Here is a 24,787-nt window from a genome sequence, read left to right as displayed (position 1 = left end):
AGGAATCCTGTTGCCTGTCCCCTGAATGCTGCTGTGTAAAGGGCTGGCTTGAGATGTGGAAACTCCCCCACCACATTCAGCCGCTACAGTGGAGCTGCATTGGTTGTGTTGCAAAGGGACATTCAGGAACCACTGAGAATGGGGGATGATTGGCCCCAAAGAGGGTGTTTCTTTGATGTAAACGTAAGACAATCATATTAGCATGAAGAACATTAGCAAATACTCACATAGACACACCATGGAGAGAACCCTGGAGGCATTATAAGGTGGGATACAATTAGGGAATACAGGTTGCAGAACATAATTGGAAAATGTCAATGCAATCACAGCCAGGCTGGTTGGGTACATGATAAGCACTGCACTCCATAGCAGCAAAAACCTGGAAATGGGAAACACAAAGGTGCTACAATTAAGGCTAGCCATCAGTAAAGCTGTTTGACTCTAAAGCAATTTGGTAACTCATTTATAGGCGCTTCTGATCTGAGTAGTTGGCTCCCATCAAAACAATCAGTCTCCCTCCCTATTATTTTTGCCACTCAATCCATTTTTTTTTAACTAGAAATATTGTCATTTGAAACACAGCTTAAATGTGAGAGCAGAGGTACACTCAGCATATTGACTTTGCTTTGCATGTCACACTGACAGCATCATCAATTAATTAAATACTGTGCTTGGACTGGAAAAAGTTGTGTTTTCCCATTATATGCTACTACAACTTAAACTGGGCTTCAGGTTTAAGTTACAGTTGTCTTGAGTGCCACCAGATCCTTTGAAAGGTGTTTCAAGGTGTGAGGAAATAAGCTAAGTTGATAAATGCAGGCTGAGGCTTGTCTGAATGATCCCCAGCTCCCAGTGCTCAACCCCTCTGTAAGGAGGCAATCACTGTAATGCATGCATTTCTTTTTCAAATGAGGTGCAGCTCATTTAAAAAATGTTACTGAGGAGAAAACTACCCACCTGATAAATGGTTTGAGTAGAGGTGTGAAAGTTGAGGGATAAGAACTATATAGTTCAGATGGGTAAAGCCATATTCTTGGCTTTGTCCTTTAGTTAGGAGTGCTTCTGGTTTTTTGGGTACCCAGCCGGAGACATCTAACACTAAAATATTTGAGTACATGGAAAACTGCTTCTATTGGCTTTGGGGCAACTGTTTCAGTCATCACTAAAGTAGCGGACCCTTACAAAAATGGAGGTATTAACATTCTTCATTTTCTCTCTCCATGATGGAGACAGAGAGTTTTAAGTTAACCTTTGCAAAATGGTCCAAGATCCTTGGAGGAAAGGCACCGTTCAAAGAAAAGTATTATTTGTCTTCTGTATCTCTCTGCCTAAGATATTTCTCCTCTATCTAGTAGGAAGAGAACTTCCACGCCTCACAGCTGCATTCCTGACAAGCAGCCCCAATTCTTAGCTGCCAGGACTTGCTACCTGTTTTGTGATTCTTACATTAAGAAAGAGACACTTTTCTTAATGTAAATTGCAATGATTTTTAGATCTCCAAAATGGCATCTACGTGGTACAAGCAGCTGAAAAGCCTTTTGTGGTATAGAGGGATAGGATGCACAAAACATACACTCCTTTGCCAGCAATATTTTCTCAGGTATTTTATTTTGTAGTCTACACATAAGCTTCCCAGTGCATGGTTGCTCTCCTATACAACCTTCTTTCCCAGCATGCTGTTCTGTGGTTGGCCCTTTAAATTTGGCAGAGTCTTGCAGCTGCTGCCCTAAAGCAGTCATTTTGCAACTGATTGTTGGGTGCTGCACATCTCTCCCTGCCCCAGCAGGTGGTAAGTGTTCTCCAGTCCTATTTTGTTGTTTTTCCCCTGGTTGCTCTAGAGAAATGCGGTAGGTGTTTGCACCTCTTCTTACTTACACACCACTATATCCTTAAGTAAATCAGCTGGCAAAAGGAGGGAACTAGTTACATCCCCAAATGTCAGTTTTAAGAGAGTGGGGGGAAGCAGACCAGGGGAAAGGAAGTGGGGGGACTGCATTTTTCTGTCTGCACCAACTGGCTCTTTCTTTCCATTTCATACAGTTTTCACTGATGTAATTACTTCACCCAAGTTCTTTTATTAATTTTTAATAACTTGTGGAGCATTTGCAATTGAAAGCCAGTTGTGGAGCCCAAGCCTACTGTGCTAGACTCAAACGGACTTTTACCGGTACTTATCAGTTGGCATCCTGTGGCCCTGTGCGCTATCCATGCCGTTATTCACTGGCTTTGGAGCTTGAATTTAATTTAGTCCTTAGTCATTTCAGAGTACAATTTAAATTATTTGGGATCTCTAAGGGGGAGTTTATTAGGATTATAAAATTTTTTTTGTTTTTGTTTTTTTAGGCCTCACATCTGAGGGCTAAAAATTTTTTTTTAAAAGTAAGATTTATGGAAATAATCGTGTGGCCTATGCTGGAAATTTCACAGTGCTGAGTCACATGATCACTTTCCTGCTGGAGCTCAGACTAAATGAAAACGCCTCTTTCTCCTCCAAACAAATTGCCTCTATATGCATATTTTGGTTACGTGAACACTGGTCTTCTCATGCTGGTGCAGTCACCTGTGCATGCAAGGGCTGGTGTTTCTGTGGGCAGAACTCCAGGATTTTTCACATAAGTGTTTTGTCTCCTTCATATGCAATTGCTAATGGAGGAAAAGATCCCTAACAAGGGTGTTCAGGTGAAAATGCTTCTGCTAAGTGGAAGAAATTGTTTTTAAAGGCAGATTTTCATAGATTCATAGATTCATAGATGCTAGGGTCGGAAGGGACCTCAATAGATCACGGAGTCCGACCCCCTGCATAAGCAGGAAAGAGTGCTGGGCCTACATTACCCCAGCTAGATACACATCTAACCTTCGCTTGAAGACCCCCAGGGTAGGGGAGAGCACCACCTCCCTTGGGAGCCCGTTCCAGACCTTGGCCACTCGAACTGTGAAGAAGTTCCTCCTAATATCCAATCTAAATCTGCTCTCTTCTAGCTTGTGGCCATTATTTCTTGTAACCCCCGGGGGGGCCTTGGTGAATAAATACTCACCAATTCCCTTCTGTGCCCCCCTGATGAACTTATAGGCAGCCACCAGGTCGCCTCTCAACCTTCTCTTGCGGAGGCTGAAAAGGTCCAGTTTCTCTAGTCTCTCCTCATAGGGCTTGGCCTGCAGGCCCTTAACCATACGAGTGGCCCTTCTCTGGACCCTCTCCAGGTTATCCGCATCCTTCGTGAAGTGCGGCGCCCAGAATTGCACGCAGTACTCCAGCTGCGGTCTGACCAGCGCCCGATAGAGGGGAAGTATCACCTCCTTGGACCTATTTGTCATGCATCTGCTGATGCACGATAAAGTGCCATTGGCTTTTCTGATGGTTTCGTCACACTGCCGACTCATGTTCATCTTGGAGTCCACTAGGACTCCAAGATCCCTTTCCACTTCCGTGCCACCCAGCAGGTCATTTCCTAGGCTGTAGGTGTGCTGGACATTTTTCCTCCCTAAATGCAGCACTTTGCATTTCTCCTTGTTGAACTGCATTCTGTTGTTTTCTGCCCACTTGTCTAACCTGTCCAGGTCTGCTTGCAGCTGCTCCCTGCCCTCCGGCGTGTCCACTTCGCCCCATAGCTTAGTGTCATCTGCAAACTTGGACAGAGTACATTTCACTCCCTCGTCCAAGTCGCTGATGAAGACATTAAAGAGTATCGGTCCAAGGACCGAGCCCTGCGGGACCCCACTGCCCACACCCTTCCAGGTCGAAACCGACCCATCCACCATGACTCTCTGGGTCAAATCCTATCTCAGCTGAAATTGGCACTCACCGGTATATTGTAATATTAAGTACATTGAGCTTGATATTTAATACCATGCAATTTGATGGAAATGTGAATAATTCAGTAGACAGAACTGACGGTCAGTTTGTTTTGCATTGGACTGAAATACATGCAGGGTTGATAATACCAATTATTTTAAATGCAGAATGTTGGCTGAGGATTATGGAGTTAAATCATCAAACAGGGGGTTCATAATTGAGTTCAGATGATGACAGGATAGCACAATTAAAAATTTAGGCATGTTTTAACCTTAATTTTAGTGGTATTCTCAAGTGAGTTTTAAACCCTGATTTTGAAAAAGGGAGATTAATGCTACTCACATGAGCCTCAATTAATATTTGTGAAAAGTTCAAATTTGAATTAAGACTGGCAGGAATTAATGCATAATTGATTATCCAGCACCCTGAATCTATTATTATTATTATTATTATTATACTAAAAGTTGTTGGTTATATTCTTCATGTAGCAAGGCTGAAATCAAATGGATGGAGCCAGTATGATTTACCTAGCAGATAAAGAACCATTGCAAATTAAGTAACACAGTAACATCTCCTATGGATGTTGTTATGTTTCAACTGTCATCACTGTTTGCAGAATACCACACAACAAATTAGGCTGCAAGGCAGTGGCTTAAATATATACTTTTTTATTTTTTGGCAGTTCTCAACATGAAAATATCTTACAAAGGAATTTTAACCCATGTTGGAAATCCAAATAATTCCGTTTTAAAATAAAAAAGAGATCTTGTACTCTGTGCTCAGTTAATTGGCCCAGCTGTTTGAATGGAGAGGCGGAAATCACTCTTGCAAATCACTCTCTGCAGTCATTTATCTGAGATAGCCAGGAAAGCAAAAGCTGGAACTGTAGCTGATAAGCTTTCAGAATTGCTTTGTAATTCGTTACCCTGGGAGAACCTGAGAAGTTAAATCCACTCTTGTCACTAAGCTAAGAAGGAATCAGATATTTGGAAAAAAGATTTAGTTTAACGTAAAACTTCTCATCACTGATGAAGGAAGTTGGGTGTAAATGGGGGCATCACCCAAGGATTTTTGCTTATGGATAGAGGCCTGAACACTGGAACTACTTTTGCCTAGCTGCAGCCTATTTTAAGAATGCCGTTCCAAACCTATTCTTCGTGGCCATGTCCAGACAAGCGTGCACATGCAGGCATTCCCCACACTACTACCTTGCAGTATGGGTTTGTTTTTTTGACCTTGGGAGATCCAAGGATCAAAAAACCCCCACTTCTTAAAGTGGGGCAGTGTATGTGGTGGCAGCATGTGCCACCCAAAACCAGAGCCTAGCCAGCCAGAGCCATTCTCCAGCTCCCGGCTGTAGGAGTGCTGTGGCTGCAGCTCCCCACGGCCCTCAGGTAAGACTGCCGGGGGTCCTAGTTACCCAGGGTGGGTTAGGGGAGGCTGGGGCTAGTGACTGTGCTGGCCTCGGCCTCCCTTATCCCACTGGGGGTAACCTGCTATGCACCAAAGGGCATGTGGCACAGGAGTTCCCCAGGCACAGGCAGCAGTGCTACAAAGTATGCTGCTGCTTCTTGTCCCTGCAAAAACAACTGTACGTACTCGTGTGGACACGGCCTATTGGGCATAAGTCTGGTTATAAGGCATAGACTGGTAGAAGGTCTTCGCCAAAATGTTTGCTCATTAGATAAGGCCAGTTTGGTTTGTTTGTTTATTTATTTATTTATTTATTTATTTTTGCAGAATATTATCATTTTTATTATACATTTTATTATATGGTTTATGGAGTCCAGGATAGAACTTTTGGCTGCAACCAGCAAGAGCCTTGCCTCTTGGGTAAGGTAACCCCTGTGGTTAGGCCACTTCCCTGGGATGTGGGAGGTGCAGGGACATGTTTCTTCTGCCCTGAGGCCTTGAACGTGTCTACCAAGTACAGGCAGTCGTTTGACTTTTCTATGGTAAAAAGGTGTGTGCTGTTGAACAACACAATAGAAGCAAATACGGACACTTCAAACTTCTTTGGTGAAGCAACTTCAACCCAGCCCTGGTCAGGAATTCTTGAGTTTTAAACTCGTGTCTTTCTGTGACTGGGAGGCCTAGGAGATACTACAACCTCACTACTGTTCATTTCTTCCATCTCTGAGACACCTTCCCAGAGGGTTACTCTGAGGGAGAATCTGTTAATACTTTAACGATGGGAAGTATGATGTAAGTGCTTACATGGTCACTCTCCAGAAAGTCCCATTTTCTGAATGGACACTTAGCAAATCAAAGGTTTTTCTTTATTTATAGAGTGAGTAGGAGGGTCAGATCTTCCTTTTAAGGAGGGTTCAGGAATGTTTATTGTGCACAATCATGGGTCATACTGTTTCGGTTTTTTTCATTTTGTATAGTGAAGAGAAGGTTGAGTACCTCTAACATTTGGCATTAATCAGGATTGGGACCTAATTGACTTGTAGGTCCCAGGCCTCTTGATAAACACATAATTGGTTATGGATCTGAAATAGGGAGGGACCTGGCAACAGCACAAGATGAGACTAATTCTTCTCATCTAAATTTTGGAAAGACATTAAAAATGTATTGGCTCAGGAATGTTCTCTCTTTATATTTGGCTTGTGAGATATTCATTGGTTAAATAAAACAATTATTAAATGTGTAGAGAAGGATCCAGGGCAAAATAAGCCCCTTCATGGCTATTCTACAGGTGAAACAAGTTTAAACAAAAACTTTTTTTAGTCCTAACATGTTTTATATCTCCATATAAAACAATGCATCAGAGATAAAATAACTCTATTGGAACTGAAGCTGATTTAACATTTAAGTCTGCAGCCCACGAAACTAGAGAACGCATCTGTATTAGACTTGTGCATATTTTGCATGTGATAGAGATATGTTAGTATAAAAATTATAGTAGTGATTATCCTATATGGACAGTTTAACTATCTTTATCTTAATTGTTGGAAGAATTATTGCCACTTCAAACTTGATGTTTTGTTACAAATGAAACGATTCCACATTTACAATTCATTTACGGCACACTTAATGCACAGGTGCAAGTGACATTTGTTAAAGCTTTGGACTAGGTCTCCAATGAATGTAGTATTTATGGATTTATATTAACTACTTGATATGGTCAATCATCAGCTGCAGTGGAAAACAGAAGCTTTAGTTACATTGTTCATCCAGACTGCCTTCGGGATGTGTATGAAGCCTATTATTTACTATTTTGGGTAATACCCTTTTTATGACCTGCATAAATTGAAAATCCATATGTATGCAAATGCACGGCACTCGGTTACACTGTTCAGCAGAACAGGGTGTGACCAATATCCTGTAATCTGCTTGATCGCATATAAATACTACTTAAAAAGAGATGGTTTTAGATTGAAAACAAAGGAAAAATAAGTGCTATTTGGCAGAATGTCAGAACTTGGTGCAATGCCTTCTTGTTGTTGGTTTTTACCTCAAAAAAGAGAGAGAAAAATATCTCTGCTGGAAAATGTTGAAAAATATCTCTGCTGGAAAATGTTCAGCATGCAAAAACACAATAAAAGGCCAAGCTATCCCAACTTCATATGCAAAAGGATATTTTTGCACTGTGCTTCTGTATGATCACTAAAGGGAAGGATGACAGGATTTTAAAAACTGCCTGTGGGACACAGAATCAGTTTCCGTTCAAGTGAATAGAAATTTAGTGCTCTTAAGACACTGAACATTTCAGCTATCAAGCCCATAAATATATCTGTAAGGCATATAAGTGTGACATATCCCAATTCACATGGTCTTTTATAGCATTTGATGAAGTAGGCTGTCACCTATGAAAACTTCTGCCTCTCTGAGGCTAAGTACAGACATTCAAGTCTAAGGCAGCAGTGCTCTAAGTATCGCTTTAAATTAGGTCGTGAGCAAACAGAAGACGTTCGCTGTCTGGGGCGGGTGGGACTCGGTGCCTTCCTGCACTGGCTCAGGCCGCAGGCTGGGGAATGCCAAACCCAGCAGAGCAGCTGGCCGCCCATGACTGGCCAGCACGACGTGCCACTGCTATCAGCACTGGTAGCTGGTGGGGGGGAGGGTAATGGAGCCCTCCTGCCATGCGGGCCCCCTTGAGCTTGCTGACTTGGGTCCTGGGGGGCCTGGGCCAGGTAAGCGCAGCAGGGGCTCCGTTCCTCCCCCTTGCCCACCCCACCCTCCTGACAGCTGCAGCTTGGAGCCACGCATGGCTTTTTGCTGTGCGAGGAACGAGGGGCTGGCAGGTAAGGAATAAAGCCCCCTGCTGCCAGTATCCCCCCCCCCCCCCGCCCAGCTTGCTGGCTCACCTGCCCCTAGTTCCTGGCGCTGTGAAAAGCCACATGTGGCTCCAAGCTGCAGCAGTCAGGGGGCTGAGGCAGGCTGGGGGATGAACGGAGCCTTCCTGCTGCACAGGCCTGGCCTGGCCCTCCACACAGACCCAAGCCAGCAAGCTGGGGTGGGGGCACATGGCAGGGGGCTCCATTTTCCACCCCCTCCCCACCTGCCCCAGCCTCCTGAAGGCTGCAGCTTGGAGCCACGTACAGCTTTTTGCTGCACTGAGAGCTAGGGGCAGGCAGGTTGGGGAATGGAGCCATCCTGCCATGCGGGCCGGGCCTGGCCCTCTCCAAGACCCAAGTCAGCAAGCTGGGGCGGGAAAGCACACGGCATGGGGGCTCCATTCCTCCACCCCCTGCCCAGCCATGCAGGGAAGAGACGGCGCTTGTTCTGTCTCCTCTCCGTGAGAGCCCAGGGCCAGGGCTGGGCTGCGCTGGTGCTCACCGGGAGCATACCAGCACCAGCTGAGGTGAGCACAGCACCTTGAGAGGGGCCCGGGGATGCTGGGGGAACGCGCCTTGACTCGCGATGGGATCTGGTACAGATGTTTGATAAGGTGCTCTAACCTACCATGCTTTAGCCTGATACCACATCCAACAGGGTTAACTTAGAGTGGGATATGCCATTTTTAAAGTTCTTTATATGTCATGAATGTCTCTTCTGTTACAGCTGTACAGTACTCGCTGTGCACTTACTGTACAATAAGTATAATGTCTGTACCTACCTAAGGTGCCACCCTACCCTGATTTCTCCCTAACTTGGCTTTAGAGACTCTTCTGTTACCTTGACAATTCACTATATCAAAGAAGCATATCCCAGTAGCACAGCTCCATCTTCCTTTCTCATCCTCCTTCACGCCAGTGTTGACACAAGGTCAGCACTACTATAAAGACCAGTGCATAGGAAACTAGTGCAAAGGAAGCTGCTCCCATCCTCCTGTCTGCACTCTTTCCTGTAGCTGCCACTTTCTTGACACACAGCAGACTACTGAGGTCAGGCTAATGGGCCTGCAGTTGCCTGGGCCATTTTTTCCCTTTCTTAACACAGGTACAATGCTTGCCATTCTCTAGCCATTCAGTATTGCCCCCAGTTTGTTCAATTTATTAAAGATCCTTGTGCATGTTCAATTTAGCGTGCCTGTTTTTTCAGTATCCCTGAATTAGAGCCACTGATTTGTGCACTGAGTGCATTAATCTCTTTGAGCCTGCTTCCACCTCAGATGTGGAAATATCTATCTCCACTTCTTCTGTTTTAGTAACCCTGCCTTTGCTCCCATGTCCTACGCTATGATCTATATTGATAGCTAAAACAAAATGTTCATTGGTATTTTAGGTCATATTTAGGCTATTAATAAACTCTGCCTTCTCCTCCTCTGTGCTCCACCACTACTTTTTTTTCCTTGTTCTCTTTTTATTTATATGGCAATCACTATTTGTTTTAATTTCCTGTGCAAAGTCAGCTTAGCTTCCTTTGGGGCAGTTTCCCTTTTATCCCTACTCCTTTTGATTTTCTGACTAGCCACTCATCTCTACTCTCTACTTCTTTAGGAATTTCTTTTAAATGTTATTAAACAGGAAACATGTGAAAAAGGTAATGAATGTTATAGCAGGACTGCTGAAACCAACAAGATGTTTGAAAGGCAAAAAATTCAGAGTCAAAACTGGCATTGGTGGTTGGAGAGAGGAAAAAAACCAATTACTTTCCATTTACTTTTTTACTAACTGCAGCATTCCAACAGTTCTGTACATGGGACTAACGTATCTTTACATTTATGAATATACACTGAATTTTCATAGGGTTGTTGGTGGTAGCTATGTTGGTCTCAGGGCAGAGCAGACAAGGTTCTTTGGGTAATGTGATATATTTTATTAGACTAACTAAATAGTTGAAAAAATGTTATTTGCAAGCTTTTGGACACAAACGCCCTTCTTCAGGCAATAGGGAGAGTCTGTTAGTGTTTGTGTGTTCTCCTGGGTGGAATATGAATTTTCATGGGCTTTGTGGTGTGGTGACTGGACCTGGGCAAATAAGTCCAGGCTTCAGGGGAGGCCTCCTTCAATGGGTCAGCCAGGGGCACAAGTTGGGTCCACACTGTTAGGTCATGAATCCCAGAGCCCTGGTGTGTACTGGAACATAGTCATTATATTTAATAATGATGCCTTTCTTCCAATTTTCCTGCTACATCACTTATCTCTATGGATCAGCCTGCCCTTTTAAAGCACAGACAACTGTATAGTACGTAATGTGCCTATACATGCGCTATGACACATTCTAATTAGAACGCTTTAGCATTGCTGCAGCATAACATGTATAAGCCTGTGGATTTAAAAATAGCTACTGAGGCACTTTTAACTAAAGCTTGTTGAATGAGCTTTTAGTCAAAGCATCCCACAGCCATTTTTTAGTGTGTGGGGGCTTGATGCACGTGATGCTGCGGTGCTTTAATTAGAGCAGCTCTCCAGGAACTGCTCCAATTAAAGTGTCCCCCACTCTGACCACATGTATAGGCACCCAATGGTAATAACTTGTAAGGCCTCAGTTATCCTGCTGTTGCTCTGAGCAGTTGGCTTTCAAGTATTTTTTGTATGCACCTGTCTTGTTCCCTGGGATAAATTAATTTTTCTAGTGGACTGGATATGGAGCAGCATGGAATACTGCTTTGAAAGTTGGTTTAAAGTACAGTAGGCTGTAAGTCTTGGTTTAACTGTATAAGATATTGTACTGATTTTCATGTCCTCGCTTCTGTTTGCATCCTCATGGAAATTTAGATCATGATTTCAGTGGGAGCAGAGTTAGGCCAAGTCTGAGCAGTTTGAAGTACTCCACACAGCGTGGGAAGATTCTGAAAAGCATCACAGGCAGTTACGTGCCTCACTCCAATGAAAAGTCAGTGGCCATGAGCTACCTAACTCACCTGAATGTGTCTAAAAATCTCCCCCTACTCCTTAAACATTTCTCCCAGGTTAAATAATTTTATTAAGAGTGGCTGTCTCTTGAGCATCAATTAGCAAATGCAGCCTGGTAATCAGGACTGGGAAAATGAGAACCAGTGCTTGGGTTCTCCACTCATGGCCTGAAATCAGGCGTTCGGTTCTTTAGTAAAGCTACAGGATTTATCCACTTGGAGATCTGCTGTGGGTGTGGTTATGGAAAGGTCACTTAACAAGTCGGGTTCAGTTTGTCCATTTGCGAAATGCCTATAAAATTCCCCTCCCCTCCATGGGGCTTTCAGCTTTTGTTTGAAAAGTATTTTGGGAAATTTAGGTAGAAAGCTTCACAGGAAGAGAAAGTATTATCATTTTATCTCTCAATTCAGTTTCTGTCTTGTCTTTAAAAGGCTGCTCAGCTGCTAGACATGATGATGGGTGGCTGTCATTGACTGACTAACAGAGTGAAGATGGGGAAAGTTCATAAGTCCAACACTAGGACAGACATTATATTTTAAATATGTATTAATATTCCTTCAGTTTTTGTTCATTAATAGTCCTTCAATTTATTTTAATTTAATTAAGCCGGAGTGAGAAACAAGAAGCACAACTTCAGTTCCCAAAACTAAAACATTTTATTTCTTTAGTAAGTTGTACTGTCCCTGTTCTTTTTTGGTATTATATGCAGGTTCTTATAGCTTGCCTCTCATACGGGCATCCGGAGACCTGAATATCTGGTCCCACCTTTTATTTGTTTTAACTTTTTATTTAGCATTCAGTCAGTCCACAGACTTAGGAGCTATTGTTTAGAATACAAATAATTAATATGTTAGTCATCTGATAATTTTTTGCCTCATGCATAAGCACAGGAAATGAATAAAAGAAGGTAGGACCTTAAAGGAAAAAGAGAGAGAAGACTGCAAAGAAAAGAGGAGGAAAATGTCGAGGTAGTCATGGTACATGTCTCTGCATGAGATAAAGATCTTCATCTGCAAGAAACTGAAAACTTGAGGTTTGCCATAGGATAAAAGTCTTAGGACATAATTTGGCAGGCGGTCAAGGATTTACGTTCAGAGGAGAAACTAAACTTTCACAGAATGCATATTTCGGGGGTTTTTTTGGTTTTTTTTTTTTGGTGAAAATTTTGTGAGCTTTCCTAAAAGTTACACTCTGTAGGTACTTGCTTAGTTGAGAGACAGAATGGTATGCTTCATTTCCTACCATGCAACTATTTAAAGAAAATTATCTCAGGAACATCCCTTCCCCCCCCCCAAAAAAAAAACCCCAAAACCAAAACAAACCTGATCCCTTTCTGCTGATAAAAGCTTTCTTTTTAAATTAACAGATACCAAGCAAGATGTCTGAAGGTTCCTCAGCTATAACAACCTTTTGTCATATATATGTGGCACTGCTTTGTTCTCTCGAGACAAAGACTGATTCATTTTGGAAATAAAGAACTGGAGCATTATTTTTCTTCAGAGGACAAGGTTATACTGTTTTTGATGCTGCCTGGGCAATGCAAACCTGAAGAAGAAAATTGCTGTCATGGAAGACAGAGTTCTCTACATTGGAAACTGGCATAGTTGTTCTGTTCCAGGCGAAGACCGTTCGGGGTAATCAATAAACAGAAAGACATTTTTATAACCATTGTGCTTGACACCTCTTGGTGACTTGTTACAAAGATTCTCTGAGAAAACATAGCAGAAAGGAGGAAGTAAGTAGGACTTGTATTAGAAACAAAATTGAAATTTAATTACCTGTGATTTTAATTAGCCTTGTTCTACCATATTCCAGAAGACAAAATTCACTGATTTTTGTGAAATTGCATGTGATGGTGAGCACTGACTTCCTGGGTTCCTTTATATGAGGCATTCCTATCATAGCAGGTGGCACTGCCTTCAGTATCTTATGCTATTTCTCTCTGTGGACTGCAGTGCCCATTTCAAGGAATAAATCATGGTTATGAAACCATGCCTTTGGTAGCAGCAAAGCTATCTAGGGAAAGCCAGGGTAATGTGAAAGCAAGTGACTGCAGTTTAGGCATCATGTATTTCCAAGGAAAACCCTGGACTCATCAATTTTGGGATGTGGAATCCTAATCTTTTAGGTGGTGCCTACATTAGGTTAAAAGGTGCAATCTTAACTCCAATTAATTATATCCAGGCAAAATCCTAGTAAAGGCACTCTGTTGCTGTTACATGAGTTGAGATTACAATGGACCCAGGTCCTCCTCTATCTTTAATCTGACCTACTGACTCATGTAAAAACAACACACTACCCCATCTTCGCTAGGATTTTTCTTTAGGTTGAGTAACTTGAGTTTAAATTAAGAAGTCTGTCTTCTTCCCCTAATAAAGATGAGGCCTCATACATGGGGCTAACTGGAAGAATTTAAAATAAATTCTGTTAAAGCTTGTGCTTTTAATTTTTTTACTTGGACTCATTCTCACATCGGAATAATGGAGCACTCAGCCTGTTATCCAAAGAAAGATGTAGGTGCCATCATGTTGATGACTACACCATAAACCATACACTGACCTATTCAGGTGAAATGGAGGGGAGGACCAGTTAGACCTGATGCAGTACAATCATGAGAAAAGCACCAAACTTATCAGTCTCTCAAGGCTGAGTTGTTTCAGGGAATGCCCAGAAGTAGAACTTGCGATGCCTCAGAAGTTAGAGAAGCAAGATCTGTAGCTGAGATAATATTTATTATTGAACTTGGTTCAATATTTATTATTGAACCAAGTTGCTAGGCAAGCTTCAGTGGTCTGAATCCATTGATAAACACCTGAAGGATAAACCATCTTGTTCTGTTACAACTGGTTGAACATAGATGTAGTCAGTAGAGGAGTGGCAAAGCAGGTCTAACATCTGACAAGCATGAGTGAGGTCTATGGGGAAGGGTTCACAGTACCTGCTTGCATTGTGCCTGGCTCTCAGTCTTACTGGCACAATCGCTAGCTAAACTGAAATAACAGCTCTGTTTAAAAGTAAGCAGCCGTCTCCATTCTTTTTGTTCCCTTAGTTTGCACTTAGTATACTTATTCTTCACATAGGAAACAGTAACGTGTACAACACCCAGTCCAATTAGGGAATTATTATATAACCCAGAAGGCAGAGAAGCACCCAGGCAAAGTTGTGAATACAGGCCAAGACCATTTTTCTTTCTTTTTCTTTTTTTTAACTATTCAGTAAAGATAAATATAAATTAACTCCCCTCTCTCTCTTTTCCCCTTTACCACATTACTCTATTATCAGTTGTTCAGAGAGAAACCACAGTGTGAATTAGCATTTTTTCTTTCTGTAGGATATTCACAATATATACTTTGATTAAACAAATAATAGTGGTGCAATCTACGGTATAAATTGTGGAATTCTTATGTAAGCATATCATGAGGATTTGGCTCCTAAATGATTTACTTTGTCCCACTGTGGGAAGATCTAGACACTGGAAATACATTACAGAAAAAGCGCAATGTTGCCTCTTGCTGCGATAGGGATAGACTTGGTCTGTTGAGACTGCTCAGACCCAGGGTTACAATTCTATCTGCACCTTATAGTGTAGCAAAAATAGTAAATACCATATGGCATAGTATGCAGCAATGCATATTCATATAATTTGCTTTGTTCAATCAGTGGAGGTAAGCAAGAATTCTTGTTTCTTTTGTTCAAACTGAGCTGATCTAGCCAGAAGGTGCAAGAAGGTATTTCTTGTGAGAAAATAAAGAATTACTTTATATGAAGCACCCTATAGATGCCGTAAAATAAATACACTCTTTAATTATCACAGCAACCCCTGGAGGGAAAACAAAAACCTTCTTCTGTTAAATATGTAATACGGATAATACAATGTTGTCAGATAACATCATAAAAGATGAACCAGTAAATAAATGCTGTACTTACCCAGCTAACCCACCAAAAATCTCTGTGACATAGGAATAATCCCCTCCTGATTTAGGGATAGTAACTCCTAATTCAGCATAACATAATGATCCAAGACCAGAAATTCCTCCTCCAAGCACCCAAATAATGAGAGCAAGTCCCACTGAGCCAGTGTGTTCCAGAACGCCTTTTGGTGAAATAAAGATTCCAGAACCAATAATATTACCTGGAATAAATAAAAGATTTGTGGCAAGTTAGAGGAAAAGAGGTGTGCATATTTTCTCATTGCTCTTTCAGGATTTGCTGGATTGTATTTGTGTTTTCACTAGGGTTTAATGAAAGGCTGCAATTGAATGCAAATCATGAAAAGCAATGTGCTCTAGAAGTTGCTGAAGTAGATTTTGGGTATCTGGTGAACATCCATTGGGAGGCATGATGGGACAAATTTAAAATAGTTTGCAAAACTACTTCCCTTCACCTGCACTGCTCAACTGTTGTATTTAAAAGGCTGATGAATTTATTTATAATGAAGAATATTTCATGTCCTCCTAAGAGGAATCTAAATAATGTATGCCCCATCTACAGAGTGGATAGAAGTCTAAATAATATATGTTGCATCTACTATATAGTGGCCAAGCAGAAGCTGTCTTGCGGCAGTGGCCACAAGAACCAATTAATTTGAACCCATGATATATGCTATACTTGAACAAAGTCCCCCAGATGGCTGATGTATTTGAAGTCTAAAGACTGTTGTCCTTATGGCACAAGTGCTGCATCTGTACAGTGTCCACAGATTCTAAAGGTATACATAGTACTGCATCAGTAATATATAGGACAACATGGGCTCTGTACTGCTAATGTTATTTTGATTAATACATGAGCTAAAGCACTACTGTAATTAGAAAGTGAATGCTAGATTATTGCTGTATTTTTATTTCACATGCAGTATGTGCCTGTTCTCATTGAAATCAAAGCAAATGAGTTTGTTCAAGAGGAATCTTTTATCAGGGCATACTTCTGAGACAGAAACTCCTGTTAGTCTGGGGGTTTCACTATCTTATCTGTAGGCTTCCAGACCCAATCATGCACCTTCTTTTTAGTTTCAAAATTTCCATGTAGAGACTCTACAGCCCCTAGATTAAGACTGTGGCAAGACCCTTTCTTCTGTTTGTTGGATACTAGCATCCTTGAGCACAAAGCTGGCTAACCTTCAGCTTGGCTACTGAATTTCATTTCCTACCATGGCAGTTGCTAGAAATCCTGGGTATCAGCAGTTGATGAAACATTAACATTCAGACCCATCTTGCTTTGTAAGCCTTGCCACCCATATGGCATCAAAGCCAAATTCCTTTTCTCTCCCTTTCAGCAACGTACACCCTTTCACTTTCACATCCGACAAATAACACCTTGAATAAACCTGGCCAACTCTTTCAAGTCATGCTAACATGCACTGCTTCGATTCTGATGCAAGATTTCCTTAGGTAGAAGTAACAACACCTTTTGAAGTAGAAGTGTATGCATCACAAAGTCATTTTGGTCTGCTTGTGATCATGTGAGGATGCGTGTGGCAGGGATGGCAGAACAGAGTATGCGAGGGTGGGAAGGTACAGAATGGCTCGCTTGTTGGAGCTGGTGAGCAGTGATTCACAGTAAGTCAGGAAGTCTAATGAGTGGCTGAACCTGGGTTGCTGAAGGGAGGCAGGCAGGAGAGGGGAGTCCTACAGCTGTGGACTTTTGAACGTGTGCAAAAGTAGAGTGCTCCTGTAAACTCTAAGGCCATGTCTAGACAACCTGCCTGCAGCGCCACACGCCACACATGCAGGCATTCCCCAAGCTGTTACCTTGCAGTGGGGAAGGGGGGAGAGAGAGGCTTGACCCCAGGAGATTCCAGGATCAAAAAAACTCTGCACCTTAAAAAAAACAACAACATCCATGGTAGCACACATGACAGCAGTGCGCGCCGCCCAAAACTGGAGCTGGTCTGCTGGGGCTGCGTCCGGCTGCCGGCCAGGCTCCCAGATGCAAGAGTGCTGTGGCTGCAGTTCCCCCACAACCACAGGTAAGGCTGTTGGGGCCAGCACAGTTGCTGGCCCCAACCTCCCCTACTCTACCCAGGTGTGCTGCTGCTACTTGTCCCCAGGGAAACACAGTCATGCTCTTCTGGACCTGGCCTAGGAGGTTCCTCATATATTGAACATCCCACGCCCAGAGTATTAGGCCATAGGCAAAGGCTGTTCTCTGGGCTATCAAGGTGTTGGTAGGAGATTGCCAGGATAAACCCATGAAAGAACAAGACCCAGCAATAATTCATGATACAGTAACAGTGGGATGCATAGCTTTTAGAGGGGAGGGCTCTGCATTCCAATAGCTCGTTTAGAGAACGTGCATCTTTTCCACCAGAATTAAAAGCCACGCCGAAGTTAATGTTTACCTTGTCCTAAACAGAGCCTTTTGCAATACTGCAGTTGACCCAAGCCACAAAATGACATTAGACACACTTTGATTTTGGTCTCACATTGGTTTATCTGAGACTTGCATTTTATATATGGTCCAAATGGACATGGATGTGTCAAATGTATCCCCTTGTGGTTTGTGGGAACATGGATTTTGTTATTATCTGTGTGGTTACAGCTGGCAAAGTCCTGGTGACAGGAAGGTGAAAAGATGCAGCCATCTAAAGCAGTCATGAGATCTGTTTGAAAACCATGGGATTTATAAAGGAAAACAAAGCAGTGGTTGCTGCTTGTTTTGTTGCACCTTTATGGTCGATTTCTTCATATCTTCAAGCATCTATCCATAAACAATGAAGGCTAAAAATGTATCTGCTCCTTTAAATGAATGCTGACATTCATGTGCAATAACCTGTCTCCAGGAACTGCTGGAGCTTTATGAGATACTAAATATCACAAACTTTTGATAAAATCATGAGAGTTGGCAATGCTGTTAAAAAAAAGGGTTATTAAATCTACTATGGCACCAGAAATCCACATAAAACAGCAGATTTTGCAAGTGTATTGTTAGAAATCGCTAGCTGAGTTCTTATAATTGGCTTTTAACTTTCTAACACTATTGAATCTGTTCTTAAATATTTCTTCCCTAGATGATACCATTTTTGGAGGTAAAACCACTGGGTCACTTTACGTTGGTGATAAATTGCACCTTCACATTGTAAGTGACACAGATGCTTTAGAGTGCTACATTATTAGGATGAGGTAATCTCCTGGTATCTCATTAAAAAGTGGCAAAATCCAAAGCAGAAACAGACTCAGAATTTGATCCTGTTTGTGTTCAGGAAGGCATTGTAGGTATGTATGTGTATAAAGGAAAAGACTAAAGACTGACCACTGTGCTGGATAGGATTTCCCTTTTATATTTATACAATTTCCACTGAATTGTGAAATTCCTCGTAAAGATCAAATAATCCACTTCTCAACAGACCAAAGTGTGCTGCTGCTGCTTCTCAAAATAATTTAACATGCAAATAATTTATGTCATAAGAATGCATATTTATTAAAAACAGAATTTTCATTGTCTTTGTAAAATACACGAGCCTTCAACTGAATCACTCACAAAAGGAAAATCCTATTGTACGTACATAGGAATGACTGAGAAATACGGTAGTATGGAGAAATCTGCTTAACATTATGCTTCTGGCTAACGCTTTCGACCAGGACAGCAACAGCCTAATTAACATTCCAAAAGAATGTCTCAAGGGAAGAGTCACCCTGGCTGGAATGCTAAACTAGTCCGAGAGGACCTGACATTTCAATCTGGAAAAAGAACAGCTCTGCAAATAAACTTCCTTCCAAACAAGAGATGTGCTAGCAGGTTCAGTGAGTTCCTTTTCAATGCTATACATCACACAAAAAACTGGAACAATAAGACTGCATGTTGAGAAATAAGGACTCTTGTGGAAAATGCAAAAAAAATGTGGGGAAAAGTTTATGTGCCCAGGTGCTGAGTTCAAGGAACTTCGTTGCCATATCTGGACAGGAAAGAAGGGGTGAAATGGCAAGGCAAGCTCTTCACACACGTATAACAAAGTAACATGAGAGCATAATGAAAAGATATCCAAAGATAGGATGGGGAGGACTCAACGACACAAGTGCAGATGTCTGAGGTGTTGCACTGCTTATTAGGGCTGTACGAAGTTTCGGGTGGTGACTTGGAGGAGATTCGGCTTGATCTGGTGGCTGGATCTCCAAATCTGAATCGAATCGGGACCAATTAAAAGGTCCGAATTGATTCGAAACTCTCCGAATCTTCAGAAAAGATTTGGAGAGCTTCAATGATTTGGGCAGCCCCAGTGGCTGCGGCAGGGAGCTGGAGCCGGACTCAGAGCTGGTAAGTAGGGGTGGAGAATGGGGGCTGGGGGAGAGGGGAGTGGAGCATGGGGGGGACCCTTGCCAGCCCCCAGCCCCTGCCTGCTCCCCCAGCCCCCCATGGCTGCCCCACCTACCCCAGTTCCTGGCCCATTAAAGAAAAGCCTCAGTGCTCACTGGGTGCTGCCAGGTGGGGAGGTGATCCCCACTGCCCCACGCTGCATGGGGGGCTCTGCATGAGCTCCCCGATGCCCCTGCTCCCCCCGCATGGCTGCCTCGCCTGCTGCAAATCTGTCCCTTTAAGGAAAAAAAAAAAACAGAGAAAAGCCCCGGGACGCTCTGCTCCTGCGGCAGCCTTGGGGCTTCAGGGCGCTTATACAGAGCCCACGTGTGGTGGGGGGCAGTGAGGATTGCCCCCCACCAGCAGGAATGGTGAGTCTGGGGTTTTTCTCAGGTGTTGTGTTTTTTTTTTTTTTTTAAAGGCTGAAGCTGGCCGAGGCAGAGCACCTGTTGGGGGGCTGGGGGAGTGAGGGGGGGAGTTGGGGGAGTTTGTGCAGAGCCCCCCATGCAGTGGGGGGCTGCAGGAATTAACCCCTGCCCAGCAGCACCCACTGAGCCATGACTTTTTTTCCCAAAGAGCCAGGAGCTGGGCAGGCAGGACAGGCATTGCCGGGCTGGGGGCGTGGGCCTGGCTGATTTGGAGATTCAGCAGCAGCCAATCTCCGAATCGGATTTGGCCGAATCGATTCGCAGCGGTGATTCCAGTCACCGAATCCAATCACACTCGCCTGAATAAGCCGAATCCAAAATGAATACTAGCCGCTTTGCACAGGCCTACTGCCAATGGACCTGAAGGCCTGAGTGATCCTGACACCTTAAATACACAGAATTGAATCATTATCTAGAACTATATCAACTAGTTGATGTTTTTATACCTTTTTACTTTTTCTGTTTTTAAATAAGCTTTGTTGTACTGGCTGCTCTTTGATCCCCTCTGGACCCTTCCTAGAGACAAAGCAAATGAACTTCTGGTTTTGCTAAACACAGAGAACGAGGACAAGACCACTGGGCCCCAGGCACAAGGTGTAAAGCTGTTTCATTCCTTAAAGGTGTTTTGCCTTTTGGTTGTGGTCCATGAGGGCCCAGGGAAAGCTGGGTAGCCCTGACAGATGCAAGGAACAGGGGATCAGAGCTTACAATCTGTCTCGGATCAGTGAAGAAACTGTCTGTAAGAGCTGCCACTGATCTGTACTAGCAATGGACAGTGGGACTTGAACATATAGGAACTGAGAGAGGTCCATATGTGTGTAAAGTCATCTACTGTATGATGTGTAGGAAAATGTAGTTTTGCTTTTAAAGAATTAGCTAAACAATTACAATAATAGAACTTGCCTTAGCCTCTGCAATTTTTGATTGCCAGTACACTCTAATGTGGACTAGGCAAGCCTAGCTTTGCAGTGCAACAGCAAATTGATGATGCATGAGAATTAATCATTTGAATTTTATTTATGACCTTTACTACTGCATTCGCCTTACTTTACAGTTTAACTAGTTACAATGATTAGGCTGTTTGGTTTGTCTTTAAAATACAAGATCTGTCCTTCAGAACTTTGCTATGTCTCTCAAATTGCAGCTGTTGTAACAAAAGCTTTGACTTAGTAAGTATTGCAGGATTTGGTTGTTTACCAAGGGGGCTACCAAACCAGCACACCCTGGTGCAATAGGCTATGCTTTGAAATACAGGCTCTGACTGCACATTGTGCAAAGGGATTTCCTTTTTAGGCTGAATTAAATCCCAGAATCCCTGAACCCTTCTTCAAATTATTTTTCTGTAATGCCATCACAGCAGAAAACCCCTTGGTTGCCTTCTGGTTATTTGCTTCTGCAGCAGCATCAGGTATGGTGGTAGGAGCACCAACAAAAACTCAGTACTTTCCTATGGACCACTGAAGCAGGAAGCGAAAGACCAGCTGGCAGATTATAACATGAAACTGCTCCAACAGGGTTCATAGAAGAGGCCTGCTAACATACAAACAGAAAAGGTGCAGCCTTAGTCCTCTCCGCTCTTCTGCATGGCCTACAAGGCAGGGGGAGAGGACCTGAAGCCAAAAGCACCACATGAAGTACACAGGCACAGCTCCAGTAAAACTGACGGGCACTGCGCCTCCTGTAAGGCAGTAGACAGCTCATTTTGAGTCCAGTTAAGTGCCTGAGCCAGAGTGTGGCCAGTTTACAATTACCTGGGACAATCTCTGTGTTGTTATAACAGCCAGAGCGCAGAATGAATTCTGGAGAATCCTCCTTCATTTTGCACATGGAAAACTTCCTTTTCAGTTTTGGTATCACTGGGCACGTCTACACATTCATTAATGCACCGTAGTTACGGCACATTAAGTTTAGTACTTGGATAATGAAGTACTAAATCAATGCGCAGTGACTTGCACTACAGCGCAGTAGCATGACCACATGGGTTTTTAGTGATGCTTACTGTGCAGTAGCTTAACACTACTGTGCAGTAGGCTATCAGCATGGTTTTTGCCCAGCATGCTACTCTGCAGTGTTATTAGGCTACTGCGCGGTTAGCGTCTTGTGTAGATGCGCCCACTGTGAGGAAAGCCTGGTCAGTCCAGCTAGAGTCCCTGAGTTGTGGACATCAGCCTTTGCCCTGTACCTATCATGGGACACTCAGATTAGGTGGACACAATCCAGAATCATTTTGGGGCTGGAGATCTAAGATACAGAAGTAGTCTGTCCTGACAGTTCTGATTATATTCTACTAATGAACTGCCCGTCAAGAATGACGGGGGTGGGGGGGGGAGGGAGGGTTTATGGAGCCTACAGTTCAGGGTCCAAGCAGTCAGCCCAATCCTGAAAAGTTACACAGTCCAGTCAGAAAAGCATATGAATGCAAGACTTGAATGCTTTGGTGAACTGAACTAAATGGCCTGGCCACACCCCATCCCTTGATTAGGATTCTCCTGATGCAAGAGCCAGGCTGTCTGCAGCGTTAGGGTCCCAAACACATGGGAGTCCCTTTCTGAAGCCATCTGTACTAAGCAGAGTCTGTGTGAGGGAGAAGTGCTGGGGTATTCCTTTTTTTCCCAGGTATTTAAAAGCACAATGCTGCAGGGGAAGTGCATCATGCATTATGTACTTCCCTTACATAATGCATAATACTCCACTCCCCTGCAATGGCAGGAATTCTGTGAAGAACATCTAGAGGATATTTCCCTGATCAGGGTGGTTTTGGTCTTGTTTATAAATGATCAGCTTTGCCATTTCATCTGGGATATGAAAATCAAGCTCATGCATCATCCCTAGTTATAATGGTCCTGCCATTGTAGCTCGGGTGACAATGTTACTGCTGTCAGTGCATAAGGCAAGCTAAAACCCAGTTTACTATCCCTGAGATGCTTTTTCTCCGTGAGATGAATAGAATAAAAGACTTGTTTTTGTCAGTAGCATAAGTAGATATAGCTGAAGCACACATGAAGCAGACATGGAAAGTAAGACAGAACTGTTTTTAGTCTGCTTTCTGAGCATAACTTCCTTGGAAGAGCAATTTGAGAAAAATAACTGAGGAATACAAGGAGTATCAAAACTAGATTACATTAGAGCAATGGTAAAATTGAATATTATATATAACTTCTGCTTAGCTGAAATAGCATAGGTCACTTAAATCTTTGATACAGTATTAATTGGGTACAATTTGTACTGAATGAATGTCTTGACATGAATGAGTCATACCGAGCCTTAATGGATTTATCCTGAGTATTTGTTACAATGAAGCTTCCTTACAACAGAACTGAAACCTAAATTCTTTTGGATGAACAGAGATGGTGACGCATTGCTACATTTTCTGTATACACTTTTCAGAATTGAGGTTTCACCATTTTGTTGTATGTATGTGATTCTATTGTTAATATTTCCTAAGCACTAGTAGGTTTTTCTGGTTGCTTGGTTTTCTAATAATCAAGAAATGATAACTGTTTTTTAAGCAGAAAAAAAATGACCTTGCATCCAGAAGTTGGAGAATATAGTGATGAAAACTCTGGTAATATGATAAACTTCATCAGCATGCCAAGAGCTAACAACTGCTTCAACTAAAATTTTCCACAAGGCCTTAAGTTTCAAAATTAATTCTCCAGTTAATACAAACGTACACATTTTTCTCGCAAATCAGTGAAAATATTAAGAGGGAAATGTTGGAAGGAACTGAGGGCATTTAGGGGGATTGTTTTGACTCCACTACATGTACATTTTGCTCGGTGGCTAAGGAGTATTTTGGTTTAAATTGACTGTTTGGGTTGGGATGGTATAAAACCCAAATATAAAATCATTCCCTGAGGCCAACACATGCCTTCTCTCTGCTCAGCACCCTCCCCGTAGTCTGGCCCTGGTGCACTTCTCAGTGCCTATATCGATGCTATTCAGCCAATTGTCAGTTTAAGCTGCCGCTTCCTAGCTTACCAACTCCTTTTCATTTCACCAGCTACCTTGGAGATGATAATGTACAAAGCCCGTTTAGTTCCCATAATTTAAGAGTGAGAGAAATGTGAAAGCTCAAAGAGTTTATATACAGAGGTGTGAAAGTTTGGGCATTTTGAATGTGTGCGGTATTCAAGTCTTTACAACAAATCACCTGAGTTCTACTTATAAGTCATCAATGTGGCTTTCAAGGTGGCTAGGGGAATGAGGGTTCACTTACCTCCCAGCTTTTCTTACCTGATCAACTAATCCAATATAAGGGACAGACCTGCTGTGGGACTGGAAGAGGGGGGAGACAAAGAAAGAGGTGAGCATTAATATCAACAGTCAGAAAACAGCATGGCTGAACTGTGAACTAGCAGACAGTAGAAAAGGAAAGAAACTGAAGTCAATGTGGTCTTAACGTAGGAATAAGGAATTGAGGGTCTTTATCCTGGGTACTATGGTTTTGAGCACAGTATTAATATATCTCTGTTGATAGTCGGTCAAGAGCCCGGGTTTGATTCTGGAGGCTGATGGGCAAGGTTCTGACCTGCGTGTTTCCATTTGCAATTTCTAAAATAGGAGTGGTCTTTTTCAAAATGCTGATTTTATTTATCAAAAGCCAAGTGTTGGTACCATTACAATCATCTCCCCACAAACCTGAAATACAAAGGACAGGGGTGTTGTACGTAAAAGCATTAGCCTTATCTTCTCTGTAAGCTGAAATTTTATTCTTATGAGTAAATTATAAAGATGCTATGGGTCTAGTAAGTGAATCATGTTTACGTTATTTCCACAGAATTGGAATGATTTATGAAAAAGTAACATGCTATGGGTCTTATTTCCTGGAAAAGCAGGAGAAGTGAAAGACCAGGCAGTGTTCTGGATAATCCTTAAATACAGCTGTTTGCACATTTTCTCATTTTCATGAAGGAGTTCACTGGATTTAAGATTACATGATTTAAATGTTATGAGGGGAAATTCTCTTTGCAGTCTCATGATGGAGCTCCAGTTCTTTTGTTCTTGCCACATATGTAAAACTTGTACTG

General features: G+C 42.6%; 1 protein-coding gene across 1 annotated transcript in view; it reads right to left on the bottom strand.

Annotated features, from left to right (window-relative positions):
- Positions 1 to 24,787, bottom strand: part of SLC7A10 (solute carrier family 7 member 10) — a 79,842-nt gene that overhangs the window by 17,963 nt on the left and 37,092 nt on the right. Inside the window, exons 2-3 of the mRNA XM_090063122.1 lie at positions 14,968 to 15,172; positions 228 to 379 (exon numbers count right to left, since the gene is read on the bottom strand). Coding sequence (XP_089919248.1) covers positions 228 to 379; positions 14,968 to 15,172 — 357 coding nt within the window. The remainder of the gene's footprint in view (positions 1 to 227; positions 380 to 14,967; positions 15,173 to 24,787) is intronic.

This window comes from Crocodylus siamensis, chromosome 9 (genome assembly GCF_052110815.1).
Source record: "Crocodylus siamensis isolate JL-2025a chromosome 9, ASM5211081v1, whole genome shotgun sequence".
In the NCBI taxonomy this organism is placed as follows: domain Eukaryota; kingdom Metazoa; phylum Chordata; order Crocodylia; family Crocodylidae; genus Crocodylus; species Crocodylus siamensis.
Note: the sequence above shows the minus strand (reverse complement) of the source record. Positions and strands in the feature narration are given on the sequence as shown.